Source organism: Carcharhinus amblyrhynchos, chromosome 11, assembly GCF_965287045.1.
Source record: "Carcharhinus amblyrhynchos chromosome 11, sCarAmb.v2.hapA, whole genome shotgun sequence".
NCBI classification, from domain to species: Eukaryota; Metazoa; Chordata; class Chondrichthyes; order Carcharhiniformes; family Carcharhinidae; genus Carcharhinus; species Carcharhinus amblyrhynchos.
The window spans coordinates 60,640,031-60,667,341 of record NC_137334.1 but is presented as its reverse complement, the minus strand read 5'-3'; the positions used below and the strand labels follow the sequence as shown (position 1 = coordinate 60,667,341).

The 27,311-nt window shown below is 41.9% G+C and overlaps 2 protein-coding genes across 6 annotated transcripts in view; one reads left to right on the top strand and one right to left on the bottom strand.

Moving 5' to 3' along the window:
- The window catches only part of LOC145350176 (dehydrogenase/reductase SDR family member 9-like), a 36,042-nt gene extending 35,089 nt beyond the window's left edge, over window positions 1-953 (bottom strand). For all 5 annotated transcript variants that reach the window (XR_013888166.1, XR_013888167.1, XR_013888165.1 and 2 more), the window contains exon 1: window positions 673-953. The gene's annotated coding sequence lies outside the window, so the exon portion shown is untranslated. The remainder of the gene's footprint in view (window positions 1-672) is intronic.
- A 15,423-nt stretch (window positions 954-16,376) lies between these two features.
- Window positions 16,377-27,311, top strand: part of LOC145349723 (bile salt export pump-like) — an 81,983-nt gene continuing 71,048 nt past the window's right edge. Inside the window, exons 1-4 of the mRNA XM_080198261.1 lie at window positions 16,377-16,452; window positions 20,418-20,439; window positions 20,595-20,654; window positions 20,781-20,829. Of these exons, the coding sequence (XP_080054387.1) occupies window positions 16,377-16,452; window positions 20,418-20,439; window positions 20,595-20,654; window positions 20,781-20,829 (207 nt within the window). The remainder of the gene's footprint in view (window positions 16,453-20,417; window positions 20,440-20,594; window positions 20,655-20,780; window positions 20,830-27,311) is intronic.

Sequence of the window (27,311 nt, the reverse complement as noted above, 5' to 3'; positions counted from 1 at the left end):
TGTTCCCATACATCTGCTGCTCTTCCCGGTCTAGGTGCTGAAGATTGTAAGTTCAGAAGGAGCTGTCACAGGACACTATAAAAATGGTACAATTTAAAAATATAAACAGGAACAGATGGACCTGAGGATGTAGCCACAAAAATCTGGTTTGTGGTACATGTGCTTTGGAATATTGCTTTTAATTTTAGGAATATTTGAGGTGTAAGTTTGAAATATCAAAATAGAAGACACTGAAAAAACTGCAGTTGTTCTCTTAAGGGAGTGTTTCTCCAGTAGTGTGGATTACTGTGGAATGCAAAATACAGCTTACTGTATCTCGACATCGCTCCCTTGTCCAAGTGTAAACATGCTAAACTTCAATCACGGCAATTGCTCTTCAACTCAGTGTACCCAGGTGAATGCATGACTCAACATGGACTATCTCCCAGACTGTATATGTGGCTGAGGGTTTTCAGCCTCTGTGGGAGCTCCTGCCGAAAGGAACATAAATATTCTGTAGTTTTGAGTTGTAGTTATAACCCACGCCCGCTTCCGCGTCGGGAGATTGAATAACTATTTCCCAGTGCTTTCCATTGCCTCTTTCCCCTACCCCAAGCTGTGATCTTGTGAGCAGCTGGCGGGCGGGGGGCTTCCACACATTAAACCAAAACAGAACAGAAAGAGAGGTCTCACCTGAAGAAAGTGTTTGTGTTTAGGTTGTTCCCTGTGTACTGTTGGGTGAGGTCCAGGAGGTGAAAGGTTACTGTCTACAGCTTTGCTCTTTAGTCCCGGATGAGTTGTTGAGAGACCACACTGTGGCTTTCCCCGCTGCCAAATCTCGCTGGGTGGTACGAGCACTCACGAGGGGGTGTTATGGACGATCTTGTCTGATGCATAGGATTAGAACTGGCAACATAGCTAGAACTCATTCACCACAACAAAACTTCGTGTTGAAGGAGGGAAATGTGGGCGTGTCAAAGATGTGCATTTGAATTACTTGTTGGTAATATACTGACAAAGTTTAAAGTTTAAATTTATTAGTGACACATTAGTGTTACAGTAACACTGCAATGAAGTTACTGTGAAAACCCCCTAGTCACCACACTTCGGCACCTGTTCGGATACTCTGAGGGAGAATTTAGCATGGCCAATGAACCTAGCCAGCACTTCTTTTGGATTGTGGGCGGAAACCAGAGCACCCGGAGGAAATCCACGCAGTCATGGGGAGAATGTGCAAACTCCACACAGACAGTTACCGAAGCCGGGAATGGAACCCAGGTCCCTGGTACTGTGAGGCAGCAGTGCTAACCACTGTGCCTTTAATGCATATGATAATGAAAATCATGGGAAGTTACTGATAAAGTTTAAGTTTAGTTATTAGTCGCAAGTAGCCTTACATCAACACTGCAATGGAGTTACTGTGAAAATCCCCTAGTTGCCACACTCCAGCATTTGTTTGGGTACACTGAGGGAGAATTTAGCATGGTCAATTCACCTAACCAGCACATCTTTGGAGAGTGGGAAGAAACCCTTGCAGGCACAGGGAGAATGTGCAGACTCTGCACAGACATTGACCCAAGCCAGGAATCGAACTTGGGTCCCTGGCACTGTGAAGCAACAATGCTAACCACTGTACCACCATGCCACTGTGCCCAGGAAGAGTCTGCACTTTCACTCTGGTTCCCTGCAATGGTAAGTGTGGGGAAACATTACACGGCTCACCCACTGTTCCAGTTCACCTACCTATTTCATGTGTTCTTTAGAGCAAGTGATTTGATGTGATTTGATTTATTATTATCACATGTATCACAACATTAGCAAAATTTCATTCCCAGTTGATCTGAGTAAGGTGGACCTTTTGCTTCAATCGCCACAGTTCCAGTTTGGATGCTGCTGCCATAGTAGTGTTTGGTGAGGAATTCCGGGACATTAACTTTGTGATTTGAATCACAAACATTGAACATAACAGAGTAAAATCAGCCCAGAAATGTATCTTAAAAGGTAAGTTCTAATAGCCAGAATTTTACCACTCCACCCACTAAGGGACTTGGAGTGCTTGAGGGGCAGGCAACGGGAAGAGCCATTGACTTCAGGCAGGATTTTACAGTCTCAGGATAAGCGAGGCCATAAAATCCCACCAAATGTCTTCACATGATTTCTTTAATATCATGAGTTATGATGAAAACCTCATAATAAGTGGATTGTGTAATTACTTGGGTATAGTAACAGGAAATCTATGAGTAATCAATCTCAGCCAGCTTCAGGGGACAGTGGTATAGTGGTATTGTCACTGATTAGTAATCCTGAGACCACTCCCAAAGCTGCTCCCACCCTATTGTCACTGCACTAGTAATCCAGAGACACAGTCAATCCTCTAGTGATCTGGGTTCAAATCACACCAATAGCAGATGGCGAGATTTGAATTCAATAAAAAAGAACCTGGAATTAAAATTCTAATGGTAACAATGCAACCATTGTTGATTATCATGAAAACAATCTGGTTCACTAATGTCCTTTGTGGAAGAAAATCTGCCATATTTACCTGGTCCGGCCTACTTTTGATTCAGAACCACAGCAATGTGGGTTAACTCTTCAATGCCCTCTGAAATGGCAAGCAACAAAGGTCTCGGGCTGCAAAAAGCAGTCTTGTTCTTGGATTTCCACAGCAGAGTGAAAGTTTGAAATGTTGAGTGATATGCCTTAGTTAAAGCTACAGCAGTTTGCTTTAGGTGGCTTAAGTGCTTTGGAGGCAGGGAGGCAGGGACTGCATCACAAGTCCTTCATCCTGATAATGTAAAAACCTAATTTTGATCAACACATGATTGTACTTTGCTTTATCAATTATTTTTTATATAACTGCAGGATTAACTTTGTCTGTGTGCATGTGTAACCCCCTCCCAAGTCCATAGTGGCAATATTCCACAGCATAGTTTGTAAAGTTCTGAACGGCATCAATACAGATCATCCAAGCCTATGTATGACCTCTACCACTTAGAAGACAAAGATAGCGGATGCACAAATGCACCACCACATGAAAGTCCCCTCCAAGACACACATCATCCTGACTTGAAATTAAAGCATTTGTCTCTTCACTATCACTGGGTCAAAATCCTGGAATTGCCTTCCTAACACCACTGTGGCTGTGCCTACAACACATGGACTGCAACAGGTTAAAAACGTGGTGTATCACAAACTTCTTAAGGGCAATAACGGATGGGCAATACATTTTAGATAGCCTACGATGCCCACATCTCATGAAAGAAAAGAAAAAAACATAATTTCTAGTCTAGAGTTTCAGCCTAACATATTATTCGGTTCAGCACTGTATTGCCTGAGGGGAAAAAAATAAATATTTTTACCAGTAAGAATGCTGTCTGATAAAGCAGAAGCATTTATTTAATTCACATTAGTTTGCTTAGTTCTAAATGGAGTGAATACAGCTGGCCCAACCCTACTTACATGTATTGTTGAGATTACTTGCAAAAGGTGGTGGTATATTGACCTTTGACTTATGCAACTCGGAATGTGGATAAACTGCTTTCCTTTCCCCTAATAAATTGTCTTTTTAATAGTTGTGTCCAGCACATCAAATTAATTTGTTTACAAAGAAGGAGACTGTGTTATCTCAGAAAGAGAGAAAGATAGAGGTTCTGAGGATTTCCATTATAATTGATATCAAAAATAAATATTATAGAGCTGTTATATGGCAGAGGAGATCTCAATGAGCTGATATAAATAGTTTATATTCAGAAGATCTAATCGTCGCAGGGTAAAAGGAGGCCATTCAGCCCACTGAGTCTGCACTGACTCTCTGAAAGAGTATCTTACCCAGGCCCACCCTGTGCCTCTTCCCATAACCTCACACATTTACTCCACTAATCCCTTCAAACCTACAGATCTTTGGGCACTAAGTGTTTGATTTGATTTAATATTGTCACATGCATTAACATACAGTGAAAAGTGTTGTTTTTTGCATGCTATACAGACAAAGCATACTGTTCATAGGGACAGAAATGGGAGAGTACAGATGTAATGTTACAGTCATAGCTAGGGTGTAGAGAAAGATCAACTGAGTGCAAGGTAAGTCAATCAGGGAAGAAGCTGTTCTTGAGTTGGTTGGTACATGAGCTCAGACTTTTGTATCTTTTTCCCGATGGAAGACGGTGGAAGAAAGAATGTGTGGGTGCATTGGGGCCTTAATTATGTTGGCTGCTTTGCCAAGGCAGTGGGAAGTGTAGACAGAGTCAATGGCTGGGAGGCTGGTTTGTGTGATGAATTGGGCTACATTTACAACCTTTTGATGTTCCTTGCAGTCTTGGACAGAGCAGGAGCCATACCAAGCTGTGATACAATTAGAAAGAACACTTCCTATTGTGCATCTGTAAACGTTGGTGAGAGTCGTAGTTAACATGCCAAATTTTCTTAGACTTCTGAGAAAGTTGAGGTGTTGGTCGGCTTTCTTAATGATAGTATTGGCATGAGGGACCAGGACAGGTTGTTGGTGATTTGGACAGCTAAAAACTTGAAGCTCTCAACCCTTTCTACTTCATCCCCATTGATGTTGACAGGGGCATGTTGTCCTTTACTCTTCCTGAAGTCGATGACAATCTTCTTCACTTTGTTGTCGTTGAGAGAAAGATTATTGTTGCCGCACCAGTTCACCAGATTCTCTATCTCTTCCCTGTACTCTGCCTCATCATTGTTTGAGATCCGACTCACTATGGCGGTGTCATCAGCAAACTTGAAATTTGAATTAGAAGAGAATTTAGCCGCACAGTCATAGGTGTACAAGGAGTATCTTAGGGGGCTAAGAACACAGCCTTGTGGGGCACCAGTATTGAGGATGATCGTGGAGGAGGTCTTGGAGAAGGGGCAATTTATCATGGCCAGTCCACCTAACCTGTACATCTTTGGACTGTGGGAGGGAAAGCAGAGCACCTGGAGGAAACCAGCGCAGACACGGTGAGAACATACAAACTCCACACAGTCACCAAATGAACTCGGGTCCCTGGCATTGTGAGGCAGCAATTCTAACCACTGTGCCACCCCACTTAAAGCCTATGAAGCCTTAACGTGGGATATTTTAAAAGTTTCAGGACAAACTGTTGCTTCAAAAAAAGCTATGTCCGTAAGGACACTGACCTCATTGTTTACAGACATGTAGCTTGTACTCAGCAACCACAACTAGAAAGGTGGTCAAGAGATGAAGTAGGCAGTAGACGGTGGGACACTGCACTTTGTGCAGAGCCTAATAAGTGCACTCCATAAACTTTGTTCAAAGTTCTGAAAATGAAACAGACCAGAGATAACATATCACCAACCCATTGCCAACTGAGTGGAAACAACTCTATGTATTAAACAGAGACCAATGGGAGCTATTATAAGGCAGTAATCAGTAATTGGCATTCATGCTCATCGGTTATTACTGTTATCTGAACCCAACCAGAAGAATGGTTTCACAAGTTAGTTATCGCAGAATCACAGAATTGTCATGATGCACAATGAGATTGTTCAGCTCTTCATTTCTGCAGCAGCTTTCAGAATGAATAATTCACCCGGAATCACTGCCCTCAGATTCCATTCTGCCCATCTTCAGGTGTCCCACTTGAAGAAAGTAAATCCACCGTGGTAATTATTGAAGGCCAAGCATTCTATGATAGTTCACCGTCAGAGAATCCTGATGATCCATTTTACTTTGTGGAGTATGGAAGTCTTTTGTGGACATGTTGCAAATTTGGGAAATTGGTGATGAGTGCATTAATCCATTTGCTGCTGCCAAAACAAGGTCGTCTCTGACATAGGTTGTAGATCAGAAATCAACTATACGTAGGGCTATTTCTCTCACTGCATTTGTTAATAATTAACTTTTTGAAAGTTTTGCTTTTTTTTAACAGAGGTCAGTGAAATAAATCCCAAATTTTAAGAAAATTTCACCTTAATTACATCTTAATTTTACATTGCTTACCTATCATCATTTGAAATTGAATGAAATGTTGTTGTGTTTAAAATTCTTGGTCATAATTATATTTATTTACCTTAATATTTAACCCACATTTCCCTTGCAGAAAGATATTGAAACTTTACTTTATTAATTGTGTTCACATATACAGAAATATCAAAACTGCATATGAACAGATAAATGAGAAGCAAATGAGGGCTTTCTTATTGCCAGCGGACTGTGAGTGCTTGTTTGTAATTATTTGCAACTAGCAGGACTTGCAAAATGTCATTGACCCATTGGATACAATGAACTTCAAGTCATTTACCTTCACCTTTAAGCAGATAAAGATTAATAATTTAAACTTTAAAGTTATTGGTTACTAGCTTCCAAAGTAGTGAAGCAGATTGGCAACGCTACAAATCATAACTGAAAGTAGCCATGCAGAGGGATTCTGTTGTCTATTTTCTACATTGAATAGATCAGGTATGTTAAAAATTTATAGTAAATCTGATGCACATCAATATTATAGAATTGTAGTACAGTTTTAATAATAAGATTTATTATATTATTTTGCCAAGTGTTCCAATTAAGCTTCTTGTTACCATATGTGTAGATTGTAATTAGTATTGCTTGTAAGATTTGCAAATGTGTTGTATAAAAAACAATGAACAATGCAGCACAGGAAAAGGCCCTTCGACCCACCAAACCTGAGCAGATATGGGGTTTCTATCCTTCTGCTCGCATCCCATTCGTGTCTCTATCATAATACACTTTGAATATTAATAATGTGCCTCCTTCCACCACCTTCGCTGGCAGTGCACCCACCACCCTCTGTATGAAGAGCTTTCCCCCATGCCTCCCCTAAACTTACCATCTCTCACCTTAAACCTCTGATCTCTTGTAGTCAACTTTTCCACACTGGGAAAAAGACTCTGACTATCCACCCTACCTATGCCTTTTATAATTTTGTAGACTTCTAACCTGTCGCCTTTCAGCCTCAGTCTTTCCAGTGAAACTATCCAAGTTTATCCAACTTCTCCTCATACCTTAAAACCCTTTAGATCGGGCAACATCCTGGTAACACTTCTTTGCACTGTCTTCAAAGCACCCACGACGTCCCTCTGGCAGTCTGGCAACCAGAACTGCACGCAATGTTCCAAATGTGGCCTAACTAAAGCTTTACACAGCTGTAACCAAACTTGTGGAGGAAATTTTTGGAAATGACATTCTCGGCAGAAAATATTCATTTCTGTGTTGCATGAAAGCTGAAAAGCACTGACATGTAAATTGTAGCATTATTAATTTTAAAAATTACAATATTTTTCTTTCATAATAATTCTTAAAATTTTCATCAAATAGCTGTTATTAGTGAAAAGTCAGATAATTTTTTAAAGTACCTAAGTATTCCTATACTTTTTATTTGTACTTATCCAGTATTGTAAACAAAAACACAGCTTATTACACTAAAGTGAAGTGGGATTTTTGGAGCTGAGATTCCATTTTGATAGTTCCTATCTGTGACTATCAAGTATGGAATCTCATGATTATAGACAAATGAAACAAAAAGATAAATAATTACATAAACTACTGTATTTTTTATTTTCACACTCTAAATAGTCTGGCATCTTGCTCTAAATTGCTTATTATTTGGAGACTCCTAGCTCACATAATGTTAACTCAAGAAATTTGACATTTACTTGGGTGACGGTTTGACCTAACATCTTGCAACAATTCTTCAGTTTTTTCTAAAGATTTAAGAGGCTGAAATATTATGCCAATTGTTTAAGCCAGGCACAAATATGTTAAAGACCTGCCTTTGAGTGGAGTTCATTTAATGAAGCTTGCAAAGGAAAATATTCATGCATTGCCTTTTTCAGTCAGATAGACCAGTTTGACCTCCCTCAGTTGTCCCTCAATATCAACTCCATATCTACAAAGAGGAAGTGTTGACTGAGCTATGGGGAATTGGTGGTGGCAATGGCCATCCTGCACATTAGTTATAGAATATCTGAGACTCACAGAGAGTTGAACATGGACTGCAAATTTGTCGTTGAGTTTGGAGAGCAACCTGACTCCCCACAATAAGGTCACTCCATATTCTCTATTCTAGACTCTCCCCAATACATCTAACCTTTACAACACTTCACCTCCTCTCTTAAAGAGTAAATAGACCACACATTCCAACAGTATTGCAAAGGGACTGGGGTATAAAAGTAGAGAGGTGCTGTTGCAGTGTAGAGCATGATCACATCTGGAGTATATCTGGAGTATTGTGTCCAGTTTTAGCCTTCTTATTTGAGGAAGGATGTGGTGGCATTGGAAACAGTTCAGAGGAGGTTCACTAGATTGATTCCGCAGATGAAAGGGTTGACATATGAGGGGAGATTAAACAGTTTGGTCTTATACTAGCTGGAGTTAAGAAGGATGAGAGGGGATTTGATTGAGGCATCTAAAATACTAAAAGGGATTGATAAAGTAAACATAACCAAACATTTCCCCTTATCGGGCAATCTAGAACAAGAGGTCCGAGGTATAGGTTGAGAGGTCGTAGATTTAAAACTGAGATGAGGAGAAACTACTTCTCACAGAGGGTGGTGAATTTGTGGAACTCACTGTCCCATAGCATGGTCAAGTCTGAATGATCAAATGGTTTCAACTAGGAGATAGATATATTTCTGATGTTTAAAAAGGGTTAAAGGGATATGGGGAACAGATAGGGAGGTGTGTTTGAGACCAGAGGCCCTATTTTACCATTTTAATTCTAAGTCCTGGGTGGGCTTGAAACTGGGAGTATTCCAGATCCGACTTTTAGGCCTGTTCCCCCATACAGGCACCCCATATGCACTCTGCCTGAAAAAGTATCAGCAATTCTGAATCACTCTGCATAAGCCTGTGGGCAGGGCATACCATGCCCGAAATCTGGCAGCTTTGATTGGCGTCTCCACCTGCCCATGCGCAGACAAAAAAGAGAGAGAAACACTCTCCTGCCAGATCGCTTTCGGGCCAGATAATAGCCCCCACAGACATTGCCCCACTCCACAACATAATTGACCCCCTTATCCCCCCACTCTCCCGCCATCCAGACCAATTGTGGGCCCCTCCTCTACAGCACCCCCCACCAATCATACGCAAAGTGGCAGTGGATCCTCCTGTCCCCACCACCGATCACAAGCAGAGAGGCAGCAGTCTCCCCTTGCTCCCTGCCCCCTGCACCCCTGCCTCCCAGATCTGAGTCAGAGAACCATCTGATCCCACCCCCCGCACCCACACCACCCCCCATCTCCTTCTTCCCACCCGCCCCCCCCCCCTCCCCCCCCCCGCCCCCATCACTGATTGGAAACAGGGAGCCACTGGAAGCTCGGAACTGGAAGCTAGAGCGCCCAAGCTGGACCTTTGCAGACCATGTCTGTTTCATAAGAACATAAGAACTAGGAGCAGGTGTAAGCCATGTGGCCTCTCAAGCCTACTCTGCCATTCAATAAAATCATGGCTGATCTTTTCAGGGACTCAGCTCCACTTACCCGTCTGCTCACCAAAACCCTTAATTCCTTTACTGTTCAAAAACTTATCTATCCTTGCCTTAAAAACATTCAATGAAGTAGCCTCAACTGCTTCACTGGCAGGGAATTCCATAGATTCACAACCCTTTGTGTGAAGAAATTCCTCTTCAACTCAGCCCCAAATCTGCTCCCTTTTATTTTCAGGCCTTATTCTAGTTTCACCTGCCAGTGGAAACAATTTCCCTGCTTCTTATCTATTCACGTCATCATCTTATATGTTTCTATAAGATCTCCCCTCATTCTTCTAAATTCCAATGAGTATGGCCTCAGCCTAGAACATAAGAACATAAGAAATAGGAGCAGGAGTAGGCCATCTAGCCCTTTGAGCCTGCCCCACCATTCAGTAAGATCACGGCTGATCTGAAGTGGATCAGTTCCACTTTCCCGCTTTCTCCCCATATCCCTTAATTCCCCTGTCTATCAAAAACCTATTTACCCGTGACTTAAATATGTTCAATGAGGTAGCCTCCATCACTTTAATGGGTAGAGAATTCCAGAGATTCACCATTCTTTGAGTGAAGAAGTTCCTCCTCAACTCCGTTCTAAAGTCCTGCTATTTTGAGACTGTGCCCTCTAGTTCTGTTTTCCTTTCTAAGCGGGAAGAATCTCTCTACCCCTACTCAGTCTCTTCCCCTAAGCCAACTCTCTCAACTCTGGAATCAACCTCGTGAATCTCCTCTGCACCCCCTCCAGTGCCAGTATATCCTTTCTCAAATAAGGAAACCAAAACTGTACACAGTGCTCCAGGTGTGGCCTCATCAGCACCTTATACAGCTGCAACATAACCCTGCTGTTTTTAAACCCATCCCTCTCGCAATGAAGGATAAAGTTCCATTTGCCTTCTTAATTACCTGCAAACCATCTCCTTGTGATTCTTGCACAAGGACACCCAGGTCCCTCTGCGCAGCAGAATGCTGCAATTTTTTACCATTTAAATAATAATCCATTTTGCTGTTATTCCTACCAAAATGGATGACCTCACATTTACCAACATTTAACTCCATGTGCCAGACCCTCGACCACTCACTTATACTATTTGTATCCCTTTGCAGACTGTCAGCATCCTCTACACACTTTGCTCTGCCACTCATCATAGTATCATCTGCAGATTTTGACACATTACACTTGGTCCCCAACGCCAAATCATCTATGTAAATCATAAACAATTGCGGTCCCAACACTGATCCCACTAGTCACTGATCGCCAACCAGAAAAACACCCATTTACCCCCACTCTTTGCTTTATGTTATTTAACCAATCCTCTATCCATTCTAATACGTTACCCATAACACCATGCACCTTTATCTTATGCAGCAGTCTTTGGTGCGGCACCCTGTCAAATGCCTTCTGGAAATCCAGATACATCACATCCACAGGCTCCCCATTGTTCACTGCGCATGTAATGTTCTCAAAAAATTCCACCAAATTAGTCAAACATGACCTGCCCTTCATGAATCATACTGCGTCTTACCAATGGGACAATTTATATCTAGATGTCGCGCTATTTTCTTGATGATAGATTCAAGCATTTTCCCAACTATACAAGTTCAGCTAATCGGCCTATAGTTACCCACATTTTGTCTACCTCCTTTTTTAAAGAGTAGCATCACGTTTGCTATTTTCCAATCTGCGGGAACCATCCTAGAGTCCAGCAAATTTTGGTAAATTACCACTAGAGCATTTGTTATTACTCCCGCCATCTCTTTTAGTACCCTGGGATGCATTCCATCAGGGCCAGGAGTCTTGTCTACCTTTAGCCCCATTAACTTGCCCAACACTGCCTCTTTCATGATAATGATAGTTTCTAGATCCTCACCTGCCATAGCCTTCCTGTCATCAATTTTTGGCATGTTATTTGTGTCTTTCGCTGTGAAGACCGACACAAAATACTGTTCAATGCCTCAGCCAATTTCTCATTTCCAGTTATTACATCTCCCTTCTTATCCCCCTTCTCATCCGTGCCAAATCTGGACGGGCAAACACAGTAGTAAAGGGGGAAGTGCTGTTAAGTAAGGGCATGCAGTCCATTACGTCAATTTGCATGCATTTAAATTGATGGGCGTGATCTGTATGCCACCCATTTTCGGCCCTTGGGAAAGGGAGAACCGGCGCAGAGGTGGGCGGAGGTCACGCTACTTGCCTCATGCCCAACTTCACCAATTTTTCACGTCTGAAACTGATGCAATTTGATGTTAAAATCAGGTCCCCGGAAGAGATAAGCCATGATCTGATTAAATGGTGGAACAGGCTTGAAGAGTTGAATTGCCTACTTCTGCTCTTAGTTTTTATGTTCCCATGTTCCTCTTATATACACACATTTTTCAAATGGTAGACTTCTAACTTCACTACCTGGACAGTAATCTCCTTGAATAAATTGACGTTTGACTGTAACACCGGGCATATTTTGATTACATTGCATTTAATAAGCACCATTTGTACATGAGTAGGGAGGGAATAGAGGGATAAGCACCAAGAAAGTTTTGTTTTTAGTTTAGTTAGGGCATCATGATTGACATGGGCTTGGAGGGCCGAAAGATCTGTCCCTGTGCTGTACTTTTCATTGTTCTCTTTGTTCTTTATTCAAAACTTCCACTTGGGCCTGACTTAAATATTAAAGGAGTACCATGGTCTATTTGCCAATGCAAAATTGGGTGTAGGTCAATATGGGAGAGGGGTTCTAGGCACTTCTGGTACTTTAAAGAGGCAGGTCCAGTAATAGTCCCACATAAAACCTCAAATCAGCATTTAGGAGGGCCAAAATGTTATCCTTTCAACTGCTGGGAAATTATTTAAAGTTTTAAAATCCATTTTTGTCAGCCATGGGTTTAAACGTGCATTGGCTGCGTGTGTTCATTTATCTTAAGATGTCTTTCACTAGCAATGTGCTAGGAGCTGCACCAGGCTAGATGGCAATACAGCCCAAGCCGCAGTCAGGGTACATCTGCAGTTAACCTGGGAAAGAGAAATAAAGGGGAATGCCATGATGTAATGTGTCCAACACAGAATTCATTCACTCTTTCAATAAAGCTCTGTTTGTAAAGTTTTATTGTGGCATTAGCAAGGACAGAGAGGGGATACAGATGGTGCCAAACACGACCTGGGGGCAAGGGGGGGCATGTGCTCAGTATTTTAAACAGAGACAGGATTTTCTGTTTCTGCCTCCAACTATGAGATTACTGTAAAGATAGAATTCAATTCCCTTGTATGAAATCATTGTACTGAATAATATCATGCACCCAGGCAGGAGAAATTCTTCTACTTCCTCTACAAGAATAGAAAAGACCTTGTGCAGTTTATCTGGGTTGCAAGAATTGAGTCTTTCCTCCACATATGAATCTAGTGTCCATATGTTGCAATGTGCAGAACATGTTAATGAATCAGCAAAATCAGTGTTATCATCTTCACAGTGCTATGAGTAACCAATCGGATATTTTCCTGTCAAATTAACAATATTTCACGATGAAATGAAAGCAAAATTTGTACACTCTGGTTTAATAGTCATGGTGGGATCACCTGAAGGGTGTATACAAACTAAAACTGCATGATATCTTTGGTGCTTTGAATACATGCTGTATATGTGTACATATAGGAAAATATTTATAACCAAATGGACATTATCACTTTACGAAAATACTACCCACAACGGGATTCATAGCAGGTGGTAGGAGTGAGGGGGTGGGGGGAGGTGGAGTGGGTTGGGAGGGGGGTGGTGCCGGGAGGTGGGGCGGGGGGTGGACAAACCACGCAAAGGTCCATTGACCCCAGGCAGGATTCTCCGAATTTGGAGCGAGTGTGGTCAGAGAATCCCACCCCCGACTTGATCAGTGGATCTTGGAAGGTGAAAAAATATGATGCATGATAGAGGGGGAAGGTTAAGAGATAAATGATTGGAAGAAGGAGTCCAGAAACAGGAGAAGCACCAGGGCTCACTGTCCCTGGACATCAGCTCATTTTGAATAGAGAGAAAGCACATCGGTTGTCTGAGTGTACGGGGAGGAGAACCTTTTTTCAGTAGCAGGATATATCTGGTAGTGGCTCTGAAGAGAGAAGAATCTTTTAATGAAAAGAGGCAAAAGCGCTTAAGTATAAAAAAGCTTTCTTGACTGCATCACAATGTCCAGAGGTATCTGTATGGTATCTGTAAGCAGTAGCACTATGTTAATCTAGGGCTATTATCTGTCCTGATTCTCACTTAGAGCTATCGGGGAAATTTAGCTGCAGACTTATTTACCATTTGTTTATTCATTCAGGGGACATGAGCTTCACTGGTAAGCCAGCATTTATTGTCCATCCCTTGAGAAGGTGGTGGTGAGCTGTCTTCTTGAACTGCTGCAGTCCATGTGGTGTAGGAACAACCACAGTGCTATTAGGAAGGCAGTTCCAAGATGTTGACCCGGTGACAGTGAAGGAACGGGAGTGTATTTCCAAGTCAGGTTGATGAATGACTTGGAGGGAAAGAGCTAGGTGGTGGTGTTCCCAGGTATCTGCCGCCCTTGTCCTTCTAGATGGTTGTGAAAATGGGTTTTGAACGTAGTGTCTAAGGAACTTTGTTGGGTTCTTGTAGTCCATCTTGTAGATGGTACATACAACTGCTGCTGTGCGTTGGAGGTGGAGGGATTGAATGTTCGTGGATGGAGTGCCTATCAAGCAAGCTGCTTTATCCTGGAGAGTGTTAAGCTTCTTGAGTATTGCTGGAGGTACAATCATCCAGGCAAATGGAGAGTATTCCATTATACTCCTGATTTGTGCTTTGTAGATGGTGGACAAGTTTTGGGATGTCAGAAGGTGAGTTACTCACCACATTATTCCCAGCCTCTGACCTGCGCTTGTAGCTATAGTATTTTTATGGTTAGTCCAATTAAGTCTCTGGCCGTTGGATGGTAATTCCATTGAATGTCAAAGGGAAATGGTTAGCTTCGCTCTTGTTCAAGATGTTAATTTCCTGGTGCAAATGTTACTTGCCATTTGTCAGCCATGCCTGGATATTATTCAGTTCTTTCTGCATTTCGATGTGGACTGTTTCAGTATGTGAGGAGTTGCGAATGGTGCTGAATATTGTGCAGTCATCAATCAACATCCCCACTTCTGACCTTTATGATGGAAGAAAGGCTGATGATGGTTGAACCGGTACCCGAAGGAATTCCTGCAGTGATATTCTGGAGCTGAGATGACTGACCTCCAATAATCATAACCATCCTCCTTTTGTTCTAAGTGTAATTCCAACCAGTGGAGAGTTTTTGCCCAGAGTCCAGCTTTTCCTGGGCCCTTTGCTACTTGGTCAAACACAGCCTTAATATCGTGGGCACTCACCTCTGGAGTTCATTTCTTTTGTCCATGTTTGAACTAAGACAGTAATCAGGTCAGGTGCTGAGTGACCCTGGCGGAACCCAAACTGGGCCTCTGTGAGCAGGTTACACTGTTGATGACCCTTCCTATCACTTTACTGATGATTAAACATCTATTGCTATGCAAGTAACGTTATTGGTCCTTCTTCAGGTACAATCAGATGTAAACAAGAAATTTAGATTAGTGCTTTTCAGATCTAGAAATGGGTAAAAGGTTAATGCCTAATCTTTCTCCAAATTAATTCAACCAAAATTTGGAAGCAAGGTGCAGGAACATCTATCCTTTATGTTATGGCACACAATGAGGAATGCCACGGAAAAGCTGTAAATAAATGATTAATACCTCACGTTTGGTGTGCTCTCTGATCTCCTAAACCCGTTCCAAAATGCCCAGTCAATTTAACCATCATATTATTATTATTGCCATTTAATAAACTCTTCCAGAACTTGATGCCCTATGTAAAGTATGAGTTCTGCAATGAAACATATGATCAGCAGGAGTTGAGACAGACCAATGGAAATTCCTTTCAATAGTACATTCTCTTTCTATTATGGGATGGGTAATATTACCATTTCATTTTGCTGTAAGGATTCTATATATGTAATTAAAGTAAACTTTATTTATTTGTCACAAGTAGGCTTACCTTAATACTGCAATGAAGTTACTGTGAAAATCCCCTAATTGCCTTACTCTGGCGCCTGCTCGGGTACACTGAGGGAGAATTTGGCCAATGCATCTAACCAGCACATATTTTGGACTGTGAGAGGAAACCAGAGCACCCAGAGGAAGCCTAGACAGACACAAAGAGAATGTGCAAACTCCATCGAGATGCAGGCCAGGAATTGAACCCAGGTCTCTGGCACTGTGAGGCAGCAGTGCTAACCACTGTGCCACCCTGTTGCCCCAGGACTGCAGTTTGTGTATTATAAATGATCTCTTGGCAGAAACAGTGGGGTTTTCCAGCCATGCATCTCAAGATACCTAAGATGATAGGAGCTGAAGAACCAGCGTAAATGGGACACTTCAGATTGCCATTTCAGATTGCTCTGGGCAGGAGTCGAAATCTGTTCTCTCCATAACAAAATGCAGTTCTCAATACCTCTTCTTCATTTTTGCAGCTAATGTTTCCATGCAAATTCTCAACAATTGTCCTTTACAACGACATCTTAAAAACTGGGCTTTTCTTGTTCTATTGTGCAATCCCTACAAATTCTGCATTCTCAATATCTGGATTAATAAAGTTGATCCTGGTTAAAATGGCTTTTATTTTCAGTGGCAAGATCTCAAAATTCTCAAAAATAACACATATTAAATCACACAGAGATGGTCAGCGAGTCATACCGGAATATGAATTTTGCTCTCATTCTTGCACTGAGAGAGAAATCGGCGACCGTCCAGATTTAGGCAGTAACTGTTAATTTTATTTACACTTTCATTATTATCAGCTGTTTCCTAGCTATGATAATTTCTACGTATCTGTGCTTAAACGTTCTCTCCCTGTTTTCAGTCAATCAACAGCTCAGTAACCTGTGAAAGCAAAGTTTTCGAAAATGTCAAACTCTGTTGTTCTGCATCGCTATCGAACACATGGTGAAGACAACAATGCATTTGAGTCTGAATACCTAGGTAACATGAACTTGTCGATGTAAACTCTTTGTTTCTGTAAAAAAACTGCACTTGTCGAGCAACTCTTAGAAAAATTACAATCCTGTTCTTCCAAAAATGATCTGGGGTTCATTAAGTATTTTGCCATTATTTTATTTTGTTTCTTTTTTAAAATTCCTATTTAATTTTGGAGTATAATTTCTGTAATTACAAGGTCATAAAAAATAGGCGCAGGAGTAGGCCATTCAGCCCATCAAACCTGATCTGCCGCCGCTCAGTAAGATCATGGCTGGTCTGATTGTGGCCTTAACTCCAACTTCCTCTATCTGTATACCATTTTTCCCCATTCTGGCCCTATTTGCTGGTGCACTGTTATATTTTTTATGCTTAGTCCCTTCCTGTCAGCCTGTGGCATTGCCACCCCACCTGACCTTTCTCTTTAACTTTCCAAGCTTCCTCTCATATGAATCCTCCTTCCCACTATTTACTTGAAAGGCCTAAATATGATTCACCAATACGCCTAAGTATGATTCTAATTATGATTCACTAGTACACCTAAATATGCCCTAAATATGATTCACCAGTACATCAGCCCCACCTTGGTTCAGATGAAGGCTGTCCCAACAAAGCCTTTAAAATGGAGTTTATTTTAATTTTCAGGTAACTCATAGAATCCCTGCAGTGCAGAAAGAGGCCATTTGGCCCATTGAGTCTGCACTGATCACAATCCCTCCCAGCCCCTATTCCCATAACCCCACTTATTTACCCTGCTACTTATTTACCCCCTGACACTAAGGTGCAATTTAGCATAGCCAATCAACCTAACCTGCACATCTTTGGAACGTGGGAGGAAACTGGAGCACCCAGAGGAAACCCACGCAGATACAGGGAGAATATGCAAACTCCACACAGACAGTCACCCAAGCCAGGAATCGAACCCAGGCCCTCGGTGCTATGAGGCAGTAATGCTAACCACTGTGCCATCGGGCCGCACTAATTGATACCAGCACTAATTGACACAGAACACCAGCCACCACCATGCCTGAACCATTTCAAAGCCTGGGTCTCAAATAATTAGAAGCAGCAATGCCTGAGCCAAACAAGTTGGATTCAGACTGATACTATGGCCAGCATTTTATGGCTTCTCCCACCCAGTGGAACATCACACTCTCAGCAAAGTAAACAGAAATTTAAATGGCTCACCGCATTCACCGATGGGAGACACACAATGGCAGGGCTGTAAAATCCTGGCCTAGATCCTATGGAGGGCACCTTGCTGACAGCAAAGGGATTCAAAACAAAATCCATCAAACCTTTCTGGACCTTAGGACTAGTATCATCATTTTCTTGTTGATTCTTCTTCTCCTACTGCCACACAATCTTACTGACGTCACCATATCACTGAGTACGTGTAAGCTTTGCTAGGATGAGTGTTTTGTAATCGACATCTAAATTATGTCTCCCTTCTATTTCTACGTGCATTCTCCAAGAAGTCACAACTGCTTGGGAATGAAATAAATAGCAACTTTCCTTGTCTCATCTGTAACGTCTGCATAGGACATCTATCTCAGAGGATTTAGATAATTAACATAAGATAAATCACAAAGTACAAGTGAGAGGAATGGATGGTAATTGTATTGGAGGAACAGAGAGTCATCAATCAGTTGTCCTTGTCATTTAGTCCTCAATGTCTGACAGTGAATGTGAAGAAGTCTTCTGTATCTATGCAGTCATGTGCAAATTCTTAAAACTACCAGTGTACAAATGTAGCTTCTTGTAAGTTCATGGGCATCTGCCCATGAGCCTCCAGTAGTGATAGTCCCTCAAATGATTACAGTATTTTCAGCAAATCTCATGCTATTGTTATGGAATATTTGGCTTTGAGGCACAGTAGGCTTTTTTGAGCCACTTCATCAAGTTGAACGATCAGGTTGAGAAACTATTGCACAGAATTTCTTAAATATTATTGCTACCCAGCAATCTGCTCCCACAGAAACCAGTGAATGCACTGCCAAAGTGTCCATTAGAAAGGGTACAGAGCTGGAGAATGGGGATGCAATTTTTCAGGACAATTTCTGTCACATCCAGCCCCACCTGCCTAGAATCAGTGACAGGCAATGTGCCAGAAAGTGGACAGGAACAGCCAGCCTTTGCTGCAGTGACTGTAGCAGATCCATCTCATGATCTAGCAGCAGAAGTTTCAGGATGTCTTCAATTTAAAATCCAGCAGCTAACAGAAGAAGGACTATTACAATAGATTTGGCAACATGTACATCTGAAATATCACAAAGTGAAACACTAGGGTAAAACGTACACATTGAACATATGAATAACAAACTGGCTTAACTTTCTTAGCACTTAGTCTCATGGTTCATAGTAGGCTATTAACAAGTTAAATTATTTTTCTCTCAGAGGATCAATAGCCTGTGAAATTCTCTTTACATAGAAGCATTGAGATCCTACAGTACAGAATAAGACCATCTGGCCCATTGAATCTGCACCAATTCTCCAACAGAGTATATCACCCAGGCCCATCCCCTGCACTATCATCATACCCCACACATTTATTCCATTAATCCTCTATACCTACATATTTTTGAACAGTAAGGGGCAATTAGCATGACTGATCTACCTAACCTGCACATCTTTGGACTGTGGGAGGAAATCGGAGCACCCGATGGTGACCCACGCAGACTATGCAAATCCACAGTCACCCAAGGCCGAAATTGAACCCGGGTTCCTGGTGCTGTCAGGCAGCTGTGCTAACCACTGTGCCATTGTGCCTTCTTTCTCATAAATAAATGAAAAAAAATCATAGATCCTCCCTGCACCAGCCAGAATCTGCTCTCTCATAAACTCACTACAGACGGCAATATGGAATAGAAAGGATTTACATTCAGGAGAATGGCATCTGTAGAGCAGTCTGTTCAAGATAAAGATAGAATCATGCAGTAGATAGAATGATAATGCTACATCCATATTTCTGTCATCACCATACTCAACTGTTAAGATAATTTTCACTCCTATCTTCCAATCTCTTTAAATCTTTGTTGTCCATCTTCTATCCCACACTCAGTCCTTCTCACCTGTTAGTGCTTCGCTGACCTACATAGACTCCCTTTTCTCCAATAGCCAACATGCATAACTTTCATCCTCAAACTTCTTCTTAATCACTTTATTTCCTCATTTGTAATATCCTGTCTCCCTACACACCCTCCCTGAATTCTTGTGCCGCTCCCTGCTTTCTTCAGAACATTTGCATCCATGCCTCTATCTCCTAAATCCCATGTTCTAGAATTCTCTTTCTAAACCCTTCCACTTCTTCAGCTCCCTCTCCTTAGAAGGGCTGCATTGCAAATCCACTGGAATATTATCAGATCCCCAAAGACTAGATTGGAAAGAGAAATTACATAAACTAAATTTATAGTCCCTGGAATATAGAAGGATATGTGATGATTTGATTGAACATTTTAAGATTGTGAAAGAAATGAATAGCGTTGATGGAAACCTTCCTTGATTGGGAGTCTAGGACAAAGGAACATAACCTTAAAATCACAGCTAGACCATTCAAGATATTAGGAAACATATCTACATGATAGAAGCATGAAACCCTTTCCCACAGAAAACAGTAGATGCAAATTCAATTAATAATTCGAAATCTGAGATTAGTTGTGTTTTGATAGCCATAGGTATTAGAGTGGAATTGGAACACAGATCAGCTATGATATCATTGAATAGAATAGAATTGAAGGGCTGAATGGCCTCCATCAGTTCCTATGTTCTGATGTTCCTTGTTAAAACACACCTTGTTGAACAAACCTTTGGTCACCTCTACTAATACCTCTTCCTATGGCTCAGTTTCCATTTTTTAGGGATTCACCTTAGTGAGTGTCTTGAGCCATTTTCCACATTACAAATGATGTATAAATGCAAGTTGATTCTTTTTTTCTATTATATTGTATGATGAGTTTTTTTTTCTATTACAGATATTGATGGTTCCCATCAAAAGTGAGTATGCTGATATGATTTACATAGGTCCTTTGTATGTGTATTTTATCCTATGGCCAATGAAATGTTCTGCTTTGGGCACCAGTAGAATGGGAATGATTTCTTCTTCACTCATCAGCTTACGCCAAGCCATATTCCTGTCCTCTGTTTTACAGAAATACCTACACAGTAAATGGACAATCCCACTCAGAAAGTGAGAACAACAGTGGAGATAAGTAAGCCCAGAACAAAGTATTATATAAATAGTTTCAAATAAAAATGTTGGCTACATGCTGATTGTAATTTCTTAATATTTGAATGTCCAAGCATTAAACTGACATTTAATTTTGTTGCATTTAAAGAAAATCACAGGAAAAAGAAGATAGCATTAGGATTGGCTTCTTTGAACTGGTAATTCTAACTTTTCTCATTTCCAATGTTTCTGTGCTATAGACCTTTAAGTGTTCAGAGTATGTTTACCTTTAAGTGTTCAGAGTATGTTTACCTTTAAGTGGGGTAAAAAGTCTGACAACACCAGGTTTTAGTCCAACCTATTTATTTGATAATATACTCACAAGCTTTCGGGGTTAGCCCCTTCGTCAGGTGAATGGAGAGTTCTGGCCTCAGACAGAGTATATAAAGCACAGACAGTTTAGAGATTACTGATTAGAATGCGAATCCTTACACCTAACCCGCTGTTCAAGACCTGAAGTGGCTGATAATGTGAGTGGAAGGAGCACTGATCACAGGTTAAAGAGATGTGTATTGTCTCCAGACAGTACAGTAAGTGAGGTTTTGCAAACCCAGGCAAGTCACGGGGGTTACAGGTAGTGCGGCATGAACCCAAGATCCCTGTTGAGACCGTCCTCATGTGTGCGGAACTTGGTATCAGTCTCTGCTCAGCGACTCTGCGCTGTCGTGTGTCGTGAAGGCCGCCTTGGAGAACGCTTACCCGAAGGTCAGAGGCTGAATGCCCGTGACCACTGAAGTGTTCGCCAACAGGAAGGGAACAGTCTTGCCTGGTGACTGTCGAGCGATGTTCATTCATCCGTTGTCGTAGCGTCTGCATGGTCTCCCCAATGTACCATGCTTCGGGACCGATCTCCTCAGAAGGCAAACACGGGACACAGTGGACAGAGTACCCTTCGTTGTCCAGTACTTCCCCGGAGCGGAGAAGCTACGACATCTTCTCCGGAGTCTTCAACATATCATTGATGAAGACGAACATCTCGCCAGGGCTATCCCCACACCCCCACTTCTTGCCTTCAGACAACCACACAACCTCAAACAGACCATTGTTCGCAGCAAACTACCCAGCCTTCAGGAGAACAGTGACCACAATACCACACAACCCTGCCACAGCAACCTCTCAAGACATGCCGGATCATCGACATAGATACCATCATCACACGTGAGAATATCATCCACCAGGTACATGGTAAATACTCTTGCAACTCGGCCAACGTTGTCTACCTGATACGTTGCAAGAAAGGATGTCCCGAAGCATGGTACATTGGGGAGACCATGCAGACGCTACGACAACGGATGAATAAACATCGCTCGACAATCACCAGGAAAGACTGTTCCCTTCCTGTTGGCGAACACTTCAGTGGTCACGGGCATTCAGCCTCTGACCTTCGGGTAAGCGTTCTCCAAGGCGGCCTTCACGACACACGACAGCGCAGAGTCGCTGAACAGAGACTGATAGCCAAGTTCCACACACATGAGGACGGTCTCAACAGGGATCTTGGGTTCATGTCGCACTATCTGTAACCCCCGTGACTTGCCTGGGTTTGCAAAACCTCACTTACTGTACTGTCTGGAGACAATACACATCTCTTTAACCTGTGATCAGTGCTCCTTCCACTCACATTATCAGCCACTTCAGGTCTTGAACAGCAGGTTAGGTGTAAGGATTCGCATTCTAATCAGTAATCTCTAAGCTGTCTGTGCTTTATATACTCTGTCTGAGGCCAGAACTCTCCATTCACCTGACGAAGGGGCTAACCCCGAAAGCTTGTGAGTATATTATCAAATAAATCGGTTGGACTAAAACCTGGTGTTGTCAGACTTTTTACTGTGTTTACGCCAGTCCAACGCCGGCATACCCACATCATACGTTTAAGTGTTCAGGGTATGTTTACCTTTAAGTGTTCAGAGTATGCTTTTGAAGAAAAATATCTAAATTGAAGTGACTTTCTTTGTGATTATTTCTCCCCTGGATTATAACCCAGGGATTTCAGCTTCAGGTTTGAATAGTTGTGGATGAAAGCTGGCCAATGTATCAAAACATATAAATATCACAGGTTTGAAAGGTCTTTTTTTTAGTGCAAAATTTGGAGTGATTCTGGTAGAAGTAACCAAAATTTAGGGGATAAATTAAATGCCTCAGATTTACACACTCAGGCCAGAATTTCCACCAAGTCAGGAGGGCTCCACTCCCTCCCTAGCCAAATGGTTCAGGTCCTGTCCCTGAATCCGGCACTGGGGGACAAGAAATGGGGTGGATTGTTATTTGCACATCCATCATTTGAGAAGGTGGCTGAGCATTGTATAAGTACAGCTGCCAAAGAGATGCAATTTTCTTAAATGCGACGTTCAAAACATGACTCATGGGATTTCGGCACCTGGTATGTTTTAATAATGAGGAAAAAATGAATGAATCACTTTTTATGGGTGTGGAAGAGGTTGACTTGATGACTGACAAACGGCTGGCTGCTATTAAGTGGAGCCTCAGCATTGTTATGCTGAGTCACTTGAGGTTTTATTTTGCCCTACAGAACAAGCTGTAAAATAGAGAAGAGTTCAGCAGTGACTTATCACCAGTCACTTTCCTGTTTGCAAAGTATGATGCACGTAGTTGATCCAGATGTAGATCATGCAAGGCATCATTTCTCCAGACTGTCAATGAGGAGCATGTAGCATGAGGGACATTTACGACAGAGGCCTCAAGAATACTGAACAGAAGCATCAGTTGCAGGCAACAGCTGCCACAAACCCGCCAACCATTCCTGTTCAGGAGCTATGATCTGCACTCCATGATACATGAATGACTGGCTTCTCTCAGAGACAGATCTAGAATGAAAGATGAAAAGGCTTCTCAACAGTGCAATGCGAAGGAGAAAGCTCCATCTCTATTAGGGCCATAGAAATTGGTGAGTGATCCTTAAATCACCATTAACTCCTTGCTTGCAATTACCTCTGGACTAATAAAAGTAGTAGCACCAAGAGAAGAAGTGATTGCCATCAGAAAAGTAGAAGGCGACTACCTATATCTGCCATTCATCAAGATAAAGAGGTAGTTGAATCTTAACAGGCCCATTTGTTAATTAAAAGTGATTGCACAATTTTGTAATGGCCTCATAGTAGTTAATTTATTGTCATTTGTGAGGACTCCATGCACATTGCAACTCAAGCATCATTGACAAAAATGTTTTAAGCAAAATGACTGATGACAGGCTTTCTTGAAGAGCTTCCCAATTAAAGAAAATTGGTGTAACTTCCTGATCTGCATGCCTAATCAAGCTGATGTTCTGTGCTGGCTGCTCCTCTCTGAAACATGGTCAATAGTGAACAAATTCAACTTTTTCCCTAATCCTGTACTAATTCTCATTTACCAGCATAATCACATGTCATAGATGTTTATATGTACTCTGTAAAACTCCGTGATTTTACCACTTCCCATGTCTTCTGTCCTAAGCTTTTCTGAGTGATAGCTACAGCTTTCATTATGTGTCTTCCTCCTCCATTGAAATCTTTAAATAGATTCTCCAGCATCTAATTAATTGGCCTAACATATGTCACAACCACATGAATAGAGGCAAACACCAACTCTGCTAACTTACCACTGCAGGTCTGGCTGTAACTGAATTGTGCTATGAATTTAGAGTGGATATGTGTTTTTTTATTATTCGTTCATGAAACATGGGCATCGCTGGCTGGCCAGCATTTATTGCCCATGCCTATTTGACCTTGAGAAGATGGAGGTGATCTGCCGTCTCAAATCGCTGCAGTCCATGTGCTGTAGATTGACCCACAGTGCCATTAGGGGGGGAAATTCCAGGAATTTGACCCAGTGACTGCAAAGAACAGCGATATATTTCCAAGTCAGGATGGTGAGTGGCTTGGAGGGGAACTTGCAACTTGTCAATGCTGCAGGAGTCCCACTGTATGTGCTTTCAGATTATAAAGAGTAATGTTTTTCTGAGTGTAAATCAAAGAAAGAAGTAAGTTTATTGACCCTACTTTCCAAATTTTAAAAAATGAACCAGGTAAATTTTAACCCTCATTCATATATCACACAGATTGCCTGGCATCTCAGAACACACTAGTACAGATATTTTGCAATTGGTGAAGAAAATAATCAATCAAAGAAATGCACACTTAATTGTCCTTTGGTTGGTCTCAGTGCAGTGATTCCACATTGCTGCTGTTTTGTTCAGTTGTCTTCCTAGGTGTAGCTATACAGAATGATTTCCACGTTTAATCCCCACAAGATCTTGGTTTGCAATAGATTTTCTCTTCTCGGGATGGTTACTCTGTAATATCAGTGTGCAATACTTCTGAGAGAAAGAGAGAAATACAAACACAGCACTTACAATATTTTAGCATATCCTTCTGATCTCTACTTCCACTTGGTAAAGAGTTCATAAAAAGTCTTGCTGGCTATCTATTACAGAGGGATTTGATTTCTTTGTCTGCTGCAGTCATTGTTTTTAGAACAGATAATACATTTCTGATGACACACCTCAGAAACCTTTGCAATGATGAGGGGTGGGATTTTCTGATCTTGTTCATCTCACCCCTGCCAGCGAGAATGGAGAATTTGGTGCTCAGCCAAAACGTCATCCACTGCAGCAGTACTGGGAAAGCCCAGTCGCCGGCAAGGCCAAAGGTTTCCAGTGGAGGTCATTCACATATCCTGGGTTGTGGTGTGGGGATCATGGTTGAACATCTGTATCTTTTTATAGATTGTAGAATCCCAACAATGCAGAAAGCCATTCAGCCCATCGAGCCTGCACCAACTCTTTGGGGTGAAATGCAAGTTGTATATTCGGCTAGCTAGCAGCATTTTCTTTGTGTTAATGAGAATACATTTTAGTGAAATCAAGCCAGAGAAAAGGCATTAGAAGTGGTATGTTTTTTAAAAAAAGAAACACATCCTCATATCACTGTCTTTATTCTTAATGACTCATTCTTTGGCAATTTTCTTTTCTTGAGATGTACAGTGGCCTTCAGATTGTAGTTCCCAGCTAACAATGACAATAAAGATATTTATTGTTGCACTTTCATTGCCACTGTGTTACCATTCCTGTGTTGCCAAGTTTTACCTCAATTGTCACACAGCTCTGTCCCACATCAGTTCATCTGCTGCTAAAATCCCCATCCATGTCTTTGTTACCTCTAGATCTGAATATAGAAACATAGAAAATAGGAACAGGAGTAGCCATTAGCACCGAGCTGGCTCCTCCATTCATTATGATCATGGCTGCTCATCCAACTCAATAACATGTTCCCCCTTCCCCCACCTATCCTTTGATTCCTTTAGACCCAAGAGCTATATTTAACACCTTCTTGAAAGCATACAATGATTTGGTCTCAACTGTTTTCTGTGGCAGAGAATTCCACAGGTTTACCATGCTCTGGATGAAGAAATTTCTCCTCATCTCAGTACTAAGTGGTCTACCTGTATCCTCAGAATGTGACCCCTGCATCTGGACTCCCCCACCATCAGGAACAACCTTCCTACATCTTCCCTGTATAGTTCTGTTAGAATATTATAAGTTTCAATGAGATAACCTCTCATTCTTCTGAACTCCAGCAAATATATTCCTAACCAAATCAATCTCCATTCATACATCAGTCCCACCATTCCAGGAATCAGTTGGGTAAACGGGCAGCAAGACTCCCTGTTCCTTACTTGAATCCTCTCGCTACGCAGACCAATAAACAATTGGCCTTCTTTACCACCTGCATGCTTACATTTCTAACATACTCCTCACTGATCTGCTATCTTCCACCCTGCAGTCATAGAAACCTCCAAGGTACTTCTCCAATTCTGCTCAGTTGCACTAGCTAAATTTTAATTGCTCTATCGTTGACCACCACAGCTCTTAAACTCTGGAATTTCCTTCCTTGCACCTCTCTGACTCACTTTCTTCCTTTAAGCCACTCCTGAAACCTTTCCACTTTGACCAAACATCTGCTCTAATATCTCCTAGGGTGGAATTTTACCTGCATGTCCGCCCAAGCTTTGTACGATCCCGCCTGAGGCCAATAGAGAATACTACTCTCAGAGCCTCGCCCGTCCCTGGAATCAGGGCAGGCATACCGATAAAACTCCAGCTCTTCTGTGGCTCGATGACAAATTTTGTTTGATGGCTTTCTCTGAACCACTTGGAACAAGTTGTTGTTTCATTATCAGAAGCCTAGGCCGGAATTCTCTCATTTGGGACTAAGTCTGGTAGTGGTAGTGGGGGCGGGAATGTGGAGTGTTTCTTGCTGCAAAGTCTGCCAGAAAAACATGCCATATTTTCTGGGCAGCAGCTCATTAATTCGCAACCAGGTGTTTTGTGAGGTATTCCATGGTGGGGCAGGCCTGATGTCATGTATTCCGCCATCCTTTCAAGGCCTTAATGAAACGGTGCCCAACGTCAGTGTCCCACTATTGAAGAAATAAGATAGACTTCCCGAAACTGAAGATCGGTCTCCAGGAACTCTCCGAGACCAGAAAATGGACATTCTGAGAATGGTGGTGAACCTCCAGGAACATTCAGAGGCTGGAGGATGAACTTCCTCCAGGACAGCGAATCTAGAGGAATGACTTGTAGAAGCTCCCACCATCCACTGCTATGGTGTTCTGGGGTACAAGGTTGCTGTTGGCCTCCATCATG